The sequence below is a fragment of the Alnus glutinosa genome, chromosome 1 (assembly GCF_958979055.1).
Source record: "Alnus glutinosa chromosome 1, dhAlnGlut1.1, whole genome shotgun sequence".
In the NCBI taxonomy this organism is placed as follows: Eukaryota; Viridiplantae; Streptophyta; class Magnoliopsida; order Fagales; family Betulaceae; genus Alnus; species Alnus glutinosa.
Window position 1 is genome coordinate 43,356,464 of NC_084886.1, and position 19,520 is coordinate 43,375,983.

Consider the following 19,520-nt stretch of genomic DNA (forward strand, 5'->3'; position numbering starts at 1 on the left):
TTCTCTGTCTCACTTTCCAGACACCGCCGGCCACCACCTGCCGTTGCTCTCCATCGACCACAAGTACGTCCTCTCTCTATCTCTCTCACTTTCTCACTCTCTCTCTTGCACTCTCCGCCACTCTCACTCTCTCTGTCTCTCTCTCTCTGTCTGTCTGTCTCTCTCTCTCTGTGTCCGGTTTTGGATTTGGGTCTGATTTTGTGTCCTTGATCATAGGGATTTCCATGGTATAAATCTCACTGACAGTTATCAGAGAAAACTGATTTTTTTTTCAATATTTAAAAGGTTTGGGTTTTGCTCATCTGGGTCTCTGGAGATGGACTTTCACAGAGAGAGAGAGAGAGAGAGAGAGAGAGAGAGAGAGAATGATAAGAGTGGGATTAGAGACTAAAACGGTGGCTTAAGAGTTTGGCTGTGTTTTTGGGTTCTGAGAGATTTCGAAGCGGGAGGAGATTTAGGTGGGCAGGTGAGAACTTAAATAATTTTTTATCTTCTATCTTTTTTACATAACTAAATTATTTTATTTTCAGGAGCTTGAATTTGTGAGGATGGTGAGAGTTAGTGTGTTGAATGATGCTCTCAAGAGCATGTACATTGCCGAGAAGAGGGGGAAGCAACAGGTCATGATCAGGTTGTCCTCCAAAGTTCACTACAAAAATACATCCATTTTGACGCGTGTCTACAGTACCGGTTACTGTAGACACGCGTCCAATTTGACACGTGTCCTTGGAAACACGTGTCAAATTGTAACATCTTCACAATTGGACGCATGTATTTATTACACGTGTCCAATTGGACACGCGTATTAAATACACGCGTCCAATTGGACACGTGTACTTAATACACGTGTCCAATTGGACACGAGTATTAAATACTCGTGTCCAAATGGACGCGTGTAATAATACGCGTGTCCAATTTTGACACGTGTATTAAGTACACGTGTCAAACTGTTATTTTTCCCAAAAATAAATTTAAAAACAAAAAATGTGTTGTGTTAATTTTTTGAAACCTAAAAAAAAAAAAATAATAAAAAAAAATAATAAAAAAAAAACTCCTTATCTTATTAACCATACAAATCTGTGAAAATACGGTGTACATAACTTATACGCATAAAATTAGGTTTGAAAGCTATATGCTATATGTAAATTCTATGCTTGAAATTTATACTTTTTAGGTTCCTTATTTATATATATATATTATACTAATAAGTACGTAAACCCTAACCTAATTTACATATTGTACTATATGCATAATTAAACAAATTTGGTGCTATATATATAATTAAACCAAATAGTTCAAATTAGGGTTTAGTTTTGTACACCATCTACGTTTAGAAACAAAAAAAAAAAATTAAAACATAACAAAGTTGAAAAACCTATAATTAATACTATATATATAGATATGCATGCATGTAAACGGTTTATAAACTATATACAGTAACCTTGCTATTTATGGCTATATATAGTAAATGCAACTATTTTGAGGGTTCCCCGCTACATAATGAATTAAATACTTATGATTTAGTCCCTTATATAATACATACACTTAAGGTTAGGGTTAGAGTTTATAATTGTATATAGTATATACACTTAGGGCTAGGGTTTATACCTATATATAGTATATATACTTAGGATTATGGTTTATCAATATATATAGTACATACACTTAGGATTAAGGTTTATAACTATATATAATATTTACACATAGGGTTTATAGATATATATAGTATATACACTTAATTAGGTCAATAGCTATATATAGTACATACACTTAGGGTTAGGGTTTATGACTATATATAGTATATACACTTAGGGTTATGATTTATAGCTATATAGATATATAATATATATACTTAGGGTTAGAGTTTATCGATATATATAATATATACACTTAGGGTTAGAGTTTATAGCTATATATAACATACATACTTATGATTAGGGTTTATCGTTATATATAATATACACACTTATGGTTAGGGGTTTTAGGGTTTATAGGTATATATAATGTATACACTTAGGGCTATGGGTTATAATTTAATTCATTTTACATTTTATGAATAATAATGTCAATATATTTTCACGTGTCATTATTGTACACTTTTAAATATAACATTAAATCGTAGATTGATTATAATTAGATTGTAACGATATATATATAGCCATATACACTAAGGATTAGAGTTTATGGCTATATCAAGTATATGCACTTAGGATTAGGGTTTATGACTATATATAGTACATACACTCATGGTTACGGTTTATAGATATATATAGTACATACACTTTGGGTTAGGGTTTATAACTATATATAGTACATACACTTACGGTTTATGCACATATATAATACATACACCTAGAGTTAGGGTTTATGTACATATATAGTACATACACTTACGGTTAGGGTTTATATCTATATATAGTACATACATTTAGGGTTAGAGTTTATGACTATATATAGTACGTACCCTTAAGGTTATAGTTTAATTTTTTGGTTATGTTTTAGTTTTTATTTATGGTTTAATATAGTATATATACTCAGTATTAGAGTTTAATTTTAGGGTTAGGGTTTAGTTTTAATTTATAGTTTACAGTTTAGTTTTAGCGCTTAGGGTTTAGTTATCACAGTGGTACATACATTTAGGGCTGCATGGGTTTGTATTTTTTTTTTTTTTTTTTTACGTTGTTAAATTATATATATATATATATAATTATTTTTTTTAAAATTAAATACAATTTCTACTATCCCGCGCGCCACCATTTTAAAATTCAAAATAATATAGAGTACATATACTTAGGGTTATGGTTTTTTGCTATATATAGTACATACACTTAGGGTTATGGTTTTTTGCTATATAAAATACATACACTTATGATTAGGGTTTATATGATGAGTTATATATATATATATATATATATGGTATACTCATAAGTACGTAAACCCTAACCCTAAATTGACATATTGTACTATATGCATAATTAAACCAAATTTCTGCTATATATATGTAGACCCAAAAAAAAAATAAAAATTGCAACATGAGTTTAAGTTAGGGTTTATAGCTATATATAGTATATATACGTAGAGTTAGGGTTTATGGCTATACATAGTATATAATATATACACATAGAGTTATGGTTTATAACTATATATAGCCATATACACGTAGAGTTATGGTTTATGGCTATACATAATATATAATATATACACGTAGAGTTAGGGTTTATATCTATATATAGTATATGGGATTAGGGTTTATAGATATATATAGTATATACATTTAGGGTTAGGGTTTTTAGCTATATATATATATAACATACACTTAAGATTAGGGTTCATGGCTATATATAGTATATACACATAGGGTTAGGGGTAGTATAGTATAAATACTTATACTTAGTGTCATGGTTTAAATTTAGGGTTTATATTTAGATTTAATTTATAGTTTATATTTTAGTTTTAGGGCTTAGGGTTTATCAATGTGTACATGCAGTACATGCAGTGCATAAACTTAGGGTTGCATGGGTTTATATAAAATAGATATAATATATATATAATATATTTTATATATAATTATAATATTAGAAAAATCACATTTGGAGACGTGTATATAGTACACGTGCCCAATTGTTTGGCCAGGTGCTGCGCGAGAGTTCTCCCGCGCGCCACCTGGCCAAACGTAATAAGATATAGTTTTGTTTAAAAATATAATAATTTTTAAATAAAATATATTATTTAAATTATATATATATATATATATATATATATATATATATATATATATATATATATATATATATATATATATATATATATATATATATATATATTTATATATAAGAAATGTGGAAGCTACCCATTTCTGTATTCTCTCTCTCTCTCTCTCTCTCTCTCTCTCTCTCTCTCTCTCTCTCTCTGTGTCTCTTCGGCGAGCTCAGCCGGCCGGCGTGGTGAGCTCTCTGCCGTGTCTCCGGCGTCGTCACCTCTCCCTCTCACCGACTGTCTCTCTCTCACCGACCCTCCCTCTCTCTCGCTCTCCCTCTCTCACAGCCCGTACGTTCCGATACCGGCTCTCTCTCTCTCTCTCTCTCTCACTCTCTTTCTCTCTCTACTGGGACGTCTCTCCGGCAGCTTGGCACGGCCGTTAGCTTCATTTGCTCCGGTCAGTGTTTATCTCTCTCTCTCTCTGTTCAGTGGCCGGTTGATATATGTCATATATAACGTTATATATATATATGTTAACATATATATATATATATATACATTTGCTAACTTATATATTGTTTCTTCACAAATTGGTCCGAATATGCAGGTATATATATAAGGAACCCTAAATCCACAAACCGGCAGTGAGTATTTTGCCCCTTATTTGCTGTATTTCATTTTTTGTTCCACATGTAAATTTGTAATAACTATATATATATTGTAATAATTTTTATTTGTTCTTGATTGATAATTGTAATAATTTTTGGATTGTGTTCTATTTTTTTATTGCAATGTTGCTTAATTAGTGTAATTTGTATGCTTATATTTCTGTTTTTTTTTTTTTTTGGGTTTTCATGGACTAGGTATTTCATTTTTGCACACGTAGGTAGTACGGGGTCTGTTAGTAGTGCATCTGCAGGTATGATTTATATTGTGTAAAGGACAAAATTAATTTCAATTTGTTTTAATTACCCCTTTAATTTTGCAAGTAATATCATATACTTTAATTGTCTATATTATTTGCAGGTAATTCGACAACGGTTGGTACGTTGTTGCCCGTTGGACGACGGCTGAGCCAGCACTCCACTGTCGCTACACCTTCGCCCGCTACACCATTCCTTGAGCAGCAATCGCCGGTTGGCGAGAACACGCCTGGGACGGTACCTCGTGATTCGCATGGACGCTCTTCAGATTTGTAGATGTTTTGTGTAATTAATTTTTATTTGTAAATATTTGCGTAGTTAATGAAAACGTTATTAACTATTGGTTTGTGTAATATGATTTTGTGCTGTTGTTGGGTAAAATCAATATTGCGTTATTTGTGGTCGGAAATAATAAAATTTGAAAAAACGAAAATTTATTAAACCAAATAATTTTAAATAACCAATAACAAAATTAAATTGAAAAAAAATTCCAAATTGAATTTTTTATTTAATTATTTAATCGTATTTTTAATTTAATTTAAAAATACAATTAAATAATTAAATTAAAAATTTATTTAAATGAAAAATTCAATTTGGAATTTTTTTTTTTAAAAAAACCGGTTTGACACGTGTATTGAGATACACGTGTCAAATGGTTTGACACGTGTATTGTGATACACGTGTCAGATTTGACACGTGTATCTCAATACACGTGTCAAATTGTGCAGTTAATGACTTGCACATCTGACACGCGTCTTACGCGTGTCAAAATGCACGTGGCTATTTGCATGCATTTTGTAGTGTTTGTTTGATTGCCGAGAAGAGGGGGTAGCAACATGTCAATGATTTCTTCTGGTCATGTAGAACCATGGTTTGTTCGATTGCGTTCTTATAATTTTATTTATTTATTATTTTTAATTTTGTTTTGAAGGTTATATTGTGGAGTTTGAGTATGTTGACGATCACAGATCTGAAAAATTTGTGGTTGAATTGAATGGAAAATTTGTGGTTGAACAAGTGCGGGGTTATAAGTCCTCGATTTGATGTTGGTGTTAAAGAGATGAGAAATGATACCTTCACAACTCCTCTAAAGAGATTGAAGCCTGGACTGCCAGGCTGCTTCCGTCTGGCAACAGCTTCATATGGCAGTTTTTTATTTTATTTATTTATTTTTTTTTAATTTAGTAACGTGTGAACACACGTTACTAAAAAAATAATTTTTATTTTTTTTCCTTTTTATATACATTAGTAACGTGCTTTTTTCTTGAAAACAATTTTTATAATTTATAATTTAGTAACGTGATAATTTTATCACGTCACTAATTTTAGTAACGTGCAAAAATATTAGGCCACTAAATAGTGACGTGCGACAATTTTGCGGGTCACTAAATTTTTAGTAACGTGCGAAATATTACGCGTTACTAATTAATAACGTGGTGTCAATTTCCACGTTATTAAAATTATTTTAGTAACTGTGGGTTTAATCACCTGAAAATCACGTTACTAAATTTTAGTAACGTGCAAAAGGGTTTTGCACATTACTAAGGTTAAGTTACTAAAATTTAAATTTTTTGTAGTGATCTTGGATATGAAACTCCTCGTCTTTGGTTCAAGACATATTTGGCTTTTACTGTACTTCCCTTCCTGTTGCATGTGGTCTCCACCTTCCTTGGTTGCCGTTACAGTAGACTTCTCTAGTAGGTTTCTCTGTAGTCTACATTAGAAACTGTCTTGGTGTATGTGGCCCCAATATTTGTGGCTTTCAGCCCGAGATATATTGAATCATGCCATTTTTTTGGATCATTTTCAATTATTTGTTTGTCTTGTTCATTAGCACTGTATTTTCTGTTTGGGTCTTATTGTTAGAGAGCTCACTCCTTAGTTCTTTGTTTCCATGTAACCCTTTTTCCTATATTGAATAGAGTGAGAAATTAAAAACAAGGCATTTTCAAGTGAACATTTGATATTTAACAATTTAAGCTTTTTGTATATTCTTCCAATATTATATATGCTTATTACTAGCATTTTTTTAGTAATTCTAAAGGTCATTCTTGTATCTCTCAAAAAATGATGTAATTTTTAAAATTATCATTAAATTAAAATTTACTAATAATTTATCATAAATTCAATAATAATTTTAAAAATCATATTATTTTTTTAAAGACACAAGAATCACACATACCATTACTTGTGTTTTCAACTTTTCATAAAAAGATACAAATTCTTGACGTGAGGATAAAGTAGAAATTGTAGAGTAATATTTTTATATGGGATGTGCCTTACAGGACAAACTGAAATTGATAAAGAAAAACTCATTGTCGGACATCAAAATGACATAAAATAGAAATAGTCCAAACACGTTTTTTTAAGTGTCACGGACTCATAGTTGTTTGGCAAATCAAGAGGGAGAAAAAAAAGAAAATTTATTCATTCTTTCCTACTTGAAATGCTTATTTCGCATGCTATATATATACCTACCTAGCTAGAAGTTTACACATAAGTACTAATTAATTCTCTTTCTTTCTCCTTTTATATATTTTTAATCAGAAAGGGAGACGAACTCAAAGAGCAAGAATTCACGTGGGAATGGTTAATTCTAATCTTCAGTACTAGAAGGATGATAATATATGTTTAAATATTAAATTAAATTCTAAATTATATGGTTTATATAATATATATGCAGCCAATTAATTATTTTTTTAAAGAAGCTGCCAAAGCAAGAAGAAAAAGCTGACTGCCAATGTCTCATCTCTCACAAGCACGCCTTCTTGCAAAGCTAAATTTTAAGTTTAAAGTATGTTTTTGTGTTCCCTATAGTCTTTGCCACTTCTATAAAGTATGCGTGATTATGTTGGTTTCTAACTCTACATTTGGAATAACTTGTGCAATTATATACATAAACAGCATTCTTAATTCTTTAGTGTTAGCAAAAATATATATATTATTTTCGGACAGGCGTACTGTTTGTTGCCTCCACTCGGCAAAAGGACGTCCATGATAAGTGAACTTATTTTAATGATAATACACGTTTGATTTGATTGTTCAATGGCCGGTGTACGTCGACCTTCCATCAGCTTTCTTACTCAGATTTCACACATGTACTGGTGGTGGGGAGGGAGACCGCGATCGGATGCCGACACGTCTTCGAATGCCCTGCCCTGAACAGTGCTAGCGATCTGGGTTTCTGACATGTGTCAATTATATTGGCTGCCATGGTAGGGGACCATTGTTTTGGTCATCATGCAAGTATCAATCCACGTTGGCCGGGTAGCTAGGTACTGTTGGTGGTCTTTCTTGGAGAAGATCGATCCATGGTGTACTTTGTTTAAGGACAATTGAAAGTTGGCCTTCCATTGGACGGCGTTCAACCACCTACGAATCTTATCCTTTGACCATTTTTACTAGGGTTTTTCATTCGTGTTTCGATTAGTTTAGGTTCGAATTGTGTCAAAATATGATATGTAATAAAATTATATAGGTTAATTATAATTTAATTTATTTAATTAAATGTGTCAAATTTTTTTTTTTTTTTTTAATGTTTTGAATTGAAGTTGTGTTTGTAAGTCGTGTACAAAATTATCAACTCTTAAAATATTTCTAATTAAATTTGAATTATTTCGATGCGCTTTAAGCTAATTTTTTTGAACAGGAATGTCAACCTATGACTAAATTTTGGCATGGGGGGGGGGCGTGTGTGTCGACTTCTGAATGGTTTGCCTTTACACCTAAGCACAGGAAGATTGGAGAGTCATCATCATTCGTGTGTATCTATACCATTTTGGCTAGTTTCATAGCCTCGTAGGGATAGAGGAGAATCACGACAGTGAGATACGAGGATATCTATTAGTTAACCGTCCAAGGTTACGTTTTCATGTGGCAGATTGACCAGATCAGTAACTATCAAAATGTCATTCATACATAAAGCGAATGCATACACATCCATCACCCCATGCCACTAAAAACGAATAGGCAGAAGGGGGAGGGGGAGGGAGAGGGACCAAAAATCTTGTAACTTTAACTGAGCTGCCAGCAGTATATACTGCGAACGACGTTACTTGTGACGTCGTTTTAAGCAATAAATAACGTCGTCAAGTTGACGTTGTCGTTTCGTATAGAAACGTTGCGAAAATAATTTTTTTACCGATGTATCATGACAATATGCAAATGTCATCAATAAAACGACACTAAATAATTGGCGTCGTTTATTTTTTTAGTGACATTCTCTACCCTAGCTTAAACGTTTGATCATAGTCTCATTTTTTTATATATCGTCAAAAAATACACAGTGATTTGAACTGTTCAAGGTGCATGTTGTGGTAGGTTGAATATTGCGATCGATATAGGAGAATATATATATATTACGATTGATGACAGTGGCGAAGATGATGACAATCGAAACTTGATCCAATAGTACGTTCCTGCTGCAGTGGCAGCAAAAGAAATTAAAAGCAATGGCCTGAGATTGCGATGTATGGAACATGGATTAATTGATAGGAGTAGGACTAAGAATGGAAGAAATTAAGATGCTTAGTCCAGATTCAATGCTACCTCTCAAAGATATATTTATAAAGTCCACGTTCTAAAACGACGTGTTCTTTGGATCTTCTTTTTTCATCTACTTTTGGATTTTTTCAACAGCTAATGTTACTTCCTAATAATGCTACCCTAGCCTATCACCTACAATATATGCCACGAGTAAGCCCCTCTTTATACGCAAATAATTCTCAATTTTGTAAAACGAATGCCTCTTTTTTTCGTTGATTTGTCGGATTATGTGATGTTACTCTCATAATGCTTGATTTAACAAAACCCACTAACTTCGTTTTCAGTAAGGTTAGCAAATTTGTTCGGTTTTGGGAGTAAATTCCATATAATCTTCTGGTAATGTTGACCATGGACTTAACAGTCAAACTGTTATGGACATAAAACCTAATTGGGTCTGCTAGCTGATGATCATCAGTTGATTAATGGCCGGATGTCATGGAGTTTAAGTAACTGCAAAAGTCAACCAACTGAATAGCCATAGGCCCATAGCGTTCTAACTTTGTAATTAACAGCAATTAATAATGACTTTAGTAGAGACTTAAGTATTAATTGTCTTTCCATTTGTTGAAATCAAGGAAGGAAAATTTTACATAAAATGTTGGCAGCTTTGAGAATCGATCTGATTACAGTTTGCTTTTGGAAAATGATTGGACCATATATTACAATTTTTACTACAAATTCATAAAAATAAAAAAAAATTTGAAAAAAAAAAGGTTGTTTTTAATTGGCCTCCCCCTAACAACCCTCTTTGTTGTTTTTAATTGGCTGATAGTATCCAGTTGAATTAATATATATCTCTATATATGCACATGCATGATTTTGGTGGCTATATATAATTTTTAAAGCAAAGGAACGCGAATTAAGTTGCTAAATAAAAAAATTTTCCCAAATGAACGCAGCAAACTCTCCAAAAAGTGGAAAGCAAAGTACTTAATTAGAGACATACTTTCATGTTCTACTCCTTGAATTGGAGACACTGGGTTGGCTAAAGCCCAACAGAATAATTCATTATGTTGAATCTTGCAAAGAAATTACTTCCATATGTTTCATGTCTTCAACAATCATGCATGTGTGTAAGCCTTCAAACTTGAAAACCTTAATAAAGATAATGATTAATGGGATTAATTATCTTAAACAAACACCATCTGTGTGTGAATGTTTCAAGCCATTGTGCTTCGCAGTTTAAAAGCTTTAGAGAATATTTTAAACGATTCTTTAGTGGAAGCCCATTTTTTTAAACCCCAACATTATCGAGCTATGAATATATTAAGCAACTCGATCAAGCCATCATGCTTTTTCTTTTCTTTTCTTTTTTTCTTTTTTTGTTTGTAGTGACTCAAAGTCTCAACACCTATGTAGCAAGTCTACAAAGCTATCACTACACGCCATCCGTGTGCTTGCTTCATTGCATACGTCCAAAACAAAACATCTAGATCACTTGGAATAATTATTTAATTAAGGAATAGATTAAGGGAAAAAGTGTGACTTAGGACGGATATCGAGGATCCTCTACACGAAGTGAAGTGAAAACAAAGAAGATATATTTAACGTTAAATTTAGACGGGATGATTGACGTTGCAAAAAATTAAAAGATAATGATCTTAAATTGATACATTTTAAAGTTTAAATATAAATTGTAAATGTGATGAAAGATCATTAGTGGTAAGTGAAGTTTTACTTTGAAATAAGGAATTGGTTAAGGGAAAAAGTGTGACTTATGCTCCGTTTGTTTCGGTGTAAAATGTTTTTGGTATTTTTTGGTGTTTGATGGGGGCAAAAATAATGGTCAATAGAAATCATTTTCAGTTTGACCGTAAAAGCCTCATTAATTTTTAGAAAACGATTTACGATTTTCGTAAATTATTTTTTGAATTTAAACTCTTTATTTTTGCACGCAGGTTTGTGGGAATCTGTCACCGCCGGACATTGGAGTTTGTTGGTAGCCTGACTCTACAGCCGAAGATACTCGAATTTTGGTATCCGATTGCTGGAATTCGGCGACGTCTCTAGATTCCAACGAACCATATTTCGGCCAGTTTAGCTGGAATCTAAAAATTTCTGTTGGAATTTGGAAATTTCTGCCAAATTTTGGCCAGATTTCGGCGAAATTGGCCGAATTCCGGCGGCCGAACTTCGCCAAATTCCGTTTTACGTCATCAGTGATTTTTTTATACAAGTTAAACACCGAAAAATATTTTGAGGGAAATAATTTTTTCATTGAAAATATTTTTACGTCGAAAGAAACATAGCATTAGAATGGATGACGATTCTCTACAATTAGGTTATTTGAATTTTAGTGAAATTCTGACTGCCCACCAAGAAGATCGAAGCTGCAAAGCTTGCCTGTTCCAAGTAGGAGTAGTCTATGGCGCGGGATATATCCACCTGTTCCAGATAAGCGGGTCCCGAAATTTCAACGAAAATAGGCTCATTTTAGTCATGAACGCGCGTGGACCGATATGTAACAATTTCGTTTTGAATGTGCAACTGAAGTACGTACCCTTAGGTGGGCTCGTTTATCTACATCCACTTTGCCCAAGCTTTCCCAATAGCTGCACAGGCAGGTGAGCATGCAAGTCAGAAACGAAGTTTTACTCAATTGTTTGTTTGTTTGTTTGTTTGTTTTTTTTTTTTTTTTTTTTTTAAAAAAATAATAATAATAAGTCAGAAACATAGCCAAAGCTAGAAGTAAACTAGCAAATTTACACCAAAAAAGAAGAAGAGAAGAGCCAATATATCCCAAGTGAGAGAAGCAGTGAGTCAGCTCAAGAAGCATAGTTGCAGTAGAATAACGTCTGTGATGTTGTATTATCTTGCTCACTGAATTAGAATGGAACACCCAAATTATTATATTCGCATATATAAATAGGTTAATTTGCAGCAAAACCTAATTCCTTTGACATTCAAAGGTAGACTTATATCCACTTCAATTCCATTATATAAGTTTCTGCAGAAAAGATACTTCAGAAGCTGTTAGTTTTTGTCTTCTTGAATGTTTTTGTGAGAAGTCTAAGGTTTCTGTTTCATTGGCAAGTGCGTAGGACCAAGTTGGGTATATGTTGGGCTTCATCCACTCTAAATCCGATATTTGTGTACCTAGTCTGTGGGCAATCAGCCCAATCTTCTTAAATGGCCTGGTAGTGCATGTGGCACTTAATAGAAAACCGTAATAAATCTGAAAAGCTCCATAGACGGCTTTCTTTTATGGGTATGGATAGTAACTCCACGTGATTTAATTTAAAGAAAATTGAATCATTGAATTTTGTGGTTAACTTAATTATAAATTATTATATGTGGTATAAAAAAAATTATTAGGCCATTGTGATAAGCAAAAATTACAAATTATTCCCTAAAGTCGTTTTCCGTCCACGAACTTAACAAAAATCGTAAGGTTGCCACGTCAGTATAATAAAAACGCGACACGTGTCGCTCTTAATAAAATAAATATTAATATATTAAAAATTAAAAACTTAAAAATTTATAACTTCAAATTTTAAATTTTTATTTTTTATTTTTTTAAAAAAATTGAATAGGGCTTGAGAGGTGGCTGTCAGCTTGGGAAGGGAGTGGCCTGCGAGTCACCCTTAGCGGTGGCCGGCGCCACCTTTGGGGTGGGTCACCACCTCCCCCATGGGCCGGGGGTGGCAGTGCACCACTCCTAGCCCCATCCACAGCCACCTCTGGGGGTGGTTTGCAGGCCAGCAACCTCCCAAATCCCCCCTTTCATTTTTTTTTTAAATAAAAATAAAAATAAAATTTAAATTTAAATTTAAAGTTTTTTATTTTTAATATATATTTTTTTTATTAAGAGTGAGACGTGTCGCGTTTTTATTGGACTGACGTGGCAATCTAACAGTTTCTGTTAAGTTTGTAGACATAAAACGACTTCAGGGAATAAATTGTAATTTTCGTCTACCACAATGACCTTATAATTATTTTTTATACCACATGAAGTGATTTGTAAATTAGGTCATTCACATGGACCAATGGTACAGTTTTTCCTTTAATTTATTGTAAACCAACAATCATTATAGTTGAGAGAATTAATTCTGAACCCAAATAGTAATACATTTCTAAACACTTGCTATTATGTAAATGTGCAAACTTCTTAAAGCTTAGAATAAAATGTTAAAAGATATCATTAGTTATTTTATAAGAAAATAAATTTAAAAGAATAATTGGGATGTAAAAAGGAGATGGAACTATTATATGACTGTCAATTTTTTTATTATGATGAGAGCTACAAGACTGAACTTTCCTATTACAAAATTATGATTTATATAAATATATTTTGCGCTTGTTATTGTTGATATATTTAATTACTCTATGTATTTGCTAGTTTAGGGGTGTTGATGTTAAGATATTTTCGTATTTAATGATTTTATTATTAACTATTTTCTATACGTTTGATCGATGTGTGTGTTCATGTTTCCGGAGAGACAGGTTTTTAATCCATTGATTTCAATGTAATAATAGTTATGTGTAGGGGTGTGCATGGGGCGGGGCGGTGCGGGTTTTCGCCTTTTTTGGCCCCGCCCCGCACCTTTGCGGGTTGGAAATTTCCAACCCGCAAACCGCATTTGATAAATACTAACCGTGCGGGGCGGATCACTGCGGGGTGGGTTTGTGCGGGGCGGGGATTGCGGGTATTTCGGGGAGGAGCGGGTATTTTAAGTGGCATTTACGTAATTTTGATTTTATTTTGTAAAAAATAAAAATTCAAACAAAATACTAGTTTTTTAAATAAAAAATTAAATTCATATTTCCATTCAAGAACATTTTTCATGGAATTAGCCTTTTAAACTAAAAGCCTTATTAATTATAAGATAAAATTCTAAGAAACATGATTTCTATTTTCTCCAATCAACAAAGTATAATTGAATAAATGTAAAGAATAAAAAGTTATAATATTTCACTATTCCATGTAATCAATTTTCTTGTCTTTTCCAAAAGTAATGAAAATATTATTTCAAATAACAATACAATAAAAATGTGTACACTTTAACATCCTATGAAATTGAACCATAAAAATTGTATTTCTCACACAATGAAATTAAACCATAGAGCTAGTTTTTTTTTTCCTTCCCCTTTGTGCGGTGCGGGGCGGGGCAGGGACCCGCATTTTTTAAAAGGCTAAACCCGCAACCCGCCCCGCCCCGCATAAATTTCTCAAATTAAGATCCTAACCCGCAAAAAAATTCGAAAACCCAGTCCTCTGCGGGGCGGGGTGGGGCGGGGATTGCGGGTTTTGCACCCCCCTAGTTATGTGGTTCAATAGGGTTAAGGTTGTCTTTCTTTGGGTTTTATTTTCTTTTTCCTTTTCTTTTATATATATATATATATATATATATATATATATATTGAAAAATACTGTGTCAAAACCTTATTTTTGAGTTGGAAAACAGAAGCGGTCGTCCACAAGCTGGTTGATAGCTGTTCAAACATGATCAGGGGCAGAGTCACCTTAGACCTTGAGGAGCCAAGTGTTCCCCCCGCCCAAAAAAATAAATTTCAAAAAAAGAAAAATAAAATTTTACCCCTCAAATTTTATTTTTTATTTTTAGTTTTGGCCCCCTAATTATTATTATTATTATTTTCAATTTATCCCTCCCAATTTGCAAAACCTGGATCCGTTCCTGAACATGATCTTCAAATACTTAAAAGAATATAGACCAATGAGCTTTGGTCATATATATGATTGCTAGAAGTTCGAAATTTTTGTGCACAATGTTGGGCCTAATTTAGATTTGTGGCCCAATCACTTTTTTTTCCCAACAATCTGTTTTGGTCATACAGGCTTTCCTTCTCTCAAGACCAAGGTTAATCAAAGCCCAGGTTTGGCTTCAGGCCTATTAACAAAAAAAAAAGAAAATGGGATTAATCCAATAATATTAATATATTAATTCTAATATCGAGTTCTAGAATCCATTAATTTATAGATATCACACCTAACTGCAAACAACTGATGTTTTCCCTGAATCATTAGATTCGACCAAGATACTCTCATCAAACATCTAAGAATTCAAAAACAAACACATTCCAAAAGCAATAATATCACCATTTTGAAACAGGAGAAGCCATAACAACAAGACAGACAAAGAGTCCATTGTTCAGTCCAGTGATAAAACCATAAGTCCACTGTCCGTACTTCATTAAAACAATTCAATAAAGAGCAAATTAAAATTCCACAAATAAATTATAAATTACACAATGAAACTAATACAAGCTAAATAGCTAATAACATTACTCAATGAAAATTATAAGAACTAAAAGAAAAAAAGAAAAAAGAAAAAAAAAGTGCAATAACAACAACATAATACATTTGATCTGAGATTGGGTTAGTAATTTAATAGAGCTTCAATTATTATTTAATTATTATTTTTTTGAGTAATAGAGCAAATGCGGGTAGCACTTCCCTAAATTAGCTATGGATTTAAATCAAAGTTGTAGCCATCTACATATGAGAATTGATAAAAAGAAATAAAGAAATTGCCTTATCCCCCTAGAACTTTGGACTTGTAACATATATATAATAACTTAGAATTTTTAATTTTGACATTAAGGATTTGAATTTTGACCAAATAAGAAATAGTTTTTTCCATTAAATTTTCTGCCAAAATTTTAACAACAAACACACACACACACACACCACCCCTTTGCAAGATGCAGAGACGGAGGAGAGGGGGGGCCGGCAGGGGCCATGGCTCCCCCTCACTTTTTTGGAAAAAAAAATTTATAAGGATAAAAAAAATCTTGAAAAAAATAAAAATAAAAATTAGCCCATTGGCCCCTTCTCAATTTGTTGGCCCTTACCCAATTAATTTTTGTTCCTTGACCAAATAAACCTATAAAAAAGCCCAAATCCACATATTTGTTGTAGTTGTAGTCTCTAAACATCAAAAGCCGGCATGCACTTAATTAAGAGGGGTGTTTTTAGTTCCAACACAGCCAAACAACTCAAATTTTGAAAAAAAAATTAATTAATTAAAAAAAAAAAAAAAAACCCTAAAACAAGTATACCTCTGTACTCTTCTCCACCCCTCAGCCGACCCACTGCAGTTTCCAATTTGCACACCAAATCCAACACAACGGCCAAGCAGTAAGCACAAAATTATCGCTTTGCACACCAGGTAGGTCCACGGCAGTGACGAGATGCTATGGTAATCTACTCCTATTTTTTTGTTGATGATTACTATTTATGACTTTTTCTTTTGTTTGCTATCGCCTCTCTGCAGAAGGAGAAGAGACCAGGAGAGTGAGAGAGTCTCTACCTCTTGAAAGTTGAAAACAATTATTTTTTTATTAGGAAAAGTACACATAACCCCCTCAAAGTACCACTTAATTGTCAATGTACCCCATAAACTACCAATTGTGTCAATGTCCCTCCCTAAACTACAAAAAAATGTTAATGTCCCCCTTAAGACCAACAAAAAGACAAAAATAACCCTAATTGTTTTTGAATAAGACAAAAATGTACTCATAAATTCAAAAAATTAAAACTAAAACTAAAAAACTTAAAAAATAAATAAAATAAATAAAATAAAAAACTAAAAATTAAATATTTTTAAAAAAATTAAATAAAAAACGATTTTTTTTTTTAAAAAAAAAAGAACAATTTTTTTTATTTTTTTATTTTTAAAAAAAAAAGAACAATTTTTTAACTGAGATTTATTTATTTATTTTTAAAAATAAAACAAATGAAAAAAAAAAAAAGAAAAACCAGTTTTTATTAAATTAAAAAATGAAAAAGAACAATTTTTTTTTAAAGAAAAAAAATGAAAAAACAAAAAAACAAAAAATAACTGAAATTTATTTATTTATTTATTTATTTTTTAAAAAAACCAGTTTTTATTAAATTAAAAAACAAAAAAGAACAATTTTTTTTGAAAGAAAAAAAAAACGAAAAAACAAAAAATAACTGAAATTTATTTATTTATTTTTTAAAAATAAAACAAATGTTTTTTTTAAAAAAAAAAACCTGTTTTTATTAAATTAAAAAAAAAACGAAAAAGAACAATTTTTTTTAAAAGAAAAAAAAAACTGAAAAATATTATTATTTTTTTTTTAAAAAAAAAACAGTTTTTTTTTTGGAATAAATTTTTGTTATTTTATATTTTTTTAATAAGTTTTTTTTAGTTTTTATTTTATTTTAATAATTTTAGGAAGGGCATTTTTGTCATTAGGGGGACATTGACATTTTCTGGTAGTTTAAGGGGGGAGATTGACACAATTGGTAGTTTGGGGGTACATTGACAATGATGTGGTAGTTTGAGGGGGTTATATGTACTTTTCCCTTTTTTATTTGTTTTATGGAAGTCTCTGGACTAGAAAATTGAAAGATAGTTGTTTTCAACTTTGTGACTTGACTTGTCAAAAAGCTTTAAGCTTTTGTGACATTTATCTCTGCCCAATATACATAATTAAATAATTTAAATTCAAGCTTTTGTGGGATAATGCCTTCACAGAGTGTGTACGGATAAAATTTTACAAAACTTTAATTTTTTTTTTTTTAATAGGTTTGTTAATTGTTTTGTGTAAGGATAAAATTTTGAAAATAGTTGATTTAATCTGATTTTTATGATACAGAATAATAATTAATTTGCAATACAAAGGCGGTACAAAATCACTCAACACAGGTCCTACTTTTTGGGGTTAGTTTTCTAAGCTCAATTCCTAATATAAGTGGTATTGTAATTAGAATATTATGGTTATTAAATATTGAGAATATTTGTTATTATAGTTTATAAGTCTAAACAATTAATTGGAGAATTTGACATGTGAAAACTATTATATTATATTATTCTTTATGTGAGTTCATTAATTGTTAACTTACAAATATTTTTTTCTTACTTTTCTAAATACTCCAATATAATTATGTAAATTTATTTGTAGATGATGGGAAAGCCAAATACAATATTTGACTTTTTCAAAAGAAAAAATGCACAAAGTTCAAATACCAATGTTAGTGATACATCGTCGCCAACTTCTGATATCATAGTTTCTGAAAATTCTTCTAAAAAATCTCGAAGAATTGACGTCAATGAGTTTGATATTAGTTCATTGGAGTTTGATCCTGGATTGCGTCGTTAAATATGGGAGTATAATGTTAATCAACGGGATGAAATTCGACGAGCTTACATTCAAGCTGGTCCGTACCAATTTATCCTTAAAGAGTACCCAAAATCTGGAAATCAAAATCATCTTCGTAGCTTTCAACATTCGTGGTTCAATTTATTTTCTACATGGCTTGAATATTCGAAGGAAAAAGATGCAGCATTTTGTTTACCATGTTTTCTCTTTAATAAGCCATCTGTGCATCCTACGCAACGTGTATTCACTATAGATGGATTCAGGAATTGGAAGAAAGTTAGAGATGGAAAAAATTGTGCTTTTCTCAATCATATAGGAAAAGATCATAATTCATTTAATAGAATTGCTGAAAGGTCATATGAAGACTTAAAGAACCAGTCTCAACACATACAAAATGTGTTTGAAAATTTCACTTCTGAACAAATTGCAAACAATCGACTGCAGTTAAAAGCTTCAATTGAAGTTGTTCGAATGTTGGCATTTCAAGGTATTGCTTTTAGAGGTCGGGATGAAAGTGTGGATTCAACGAATCGTGAAAATTTTCTTGAAATATTGAATTTGATAGTTTCATATAATGAACAAATTGCTGAAGTGATAGCTAAAGCTCAAAAAAATGCCTCTTACACATCACCAGTGATACAAAAAGAAATTTTACATATTTTTTCAACCAAAGTGAATGAGACAATTCGCAAAGAAATTGGTAATGCAAAGTTTTGCATAATTGTTGATGAACCTCGTGATGAGTCAATGAATGAGCAAATGGCTATAGTTTTAAGATTTGTTGACAAAGATGGTTTTGTGCGGGAACGCTTTTTTGGGCTTGTTCATGTCTCTAATACTGCGGCAGCAACTCTACAAAATGGTATGTATTTTGTATTGTCTCAACATAAGTTAGCGATTGAAAATATTCGAGGACAAGGATATGACGGCGCAAGTAACATGCGAGGTGGGTGGAATGGGTTGCAAGCTTTGGTTTCAAATGATTGCCCATATGCCTACTACATTCATTGTTTCGCACATCGTTTGCAATTGGCATTAGTAGCAGCATCAAAGGAAGTTATTCCTGTTCATCAATTTTTTACTAATTTGACTTTTATTGTTAATATTGTTTGTGCTTCGTGTAGTCGATTTGAAGAATTGCGGATTGCCCAAACTGCTGAAATTGCTTACCTAATTGAAATTGATGAGATTCAGAGTGGAAGGGGACTTAATCAAATTGTAATTTACAACGGGCTGGAGATACTCGTTGGAGTTCTCACTTGA

At 31.9% G+C, this 19,520-nt stretch overlaps 1 protein-coding gene across 1 annotated transcript; it reads left to right on the forward strand.

Annotated features, from left to right (window-relative positions):
* The first annotated feature begins 535 nt into the window (after positions 1–535).
* LOC133860528 (uncharacterized) lies at positions 536–19,520 on the forward strand. Its single transcript, XM_062296117.1, is given in 6 exon segments — positions 536–690; positions 5,554–5,624; positions 5,626–5,675; positions 5,711–5,767; positions 6,200–6,254; positions 18,474–19,520. Coding segments are annotated over 6 exon segments (1,422 nt in total). The 5' UTR covers positions 536–548.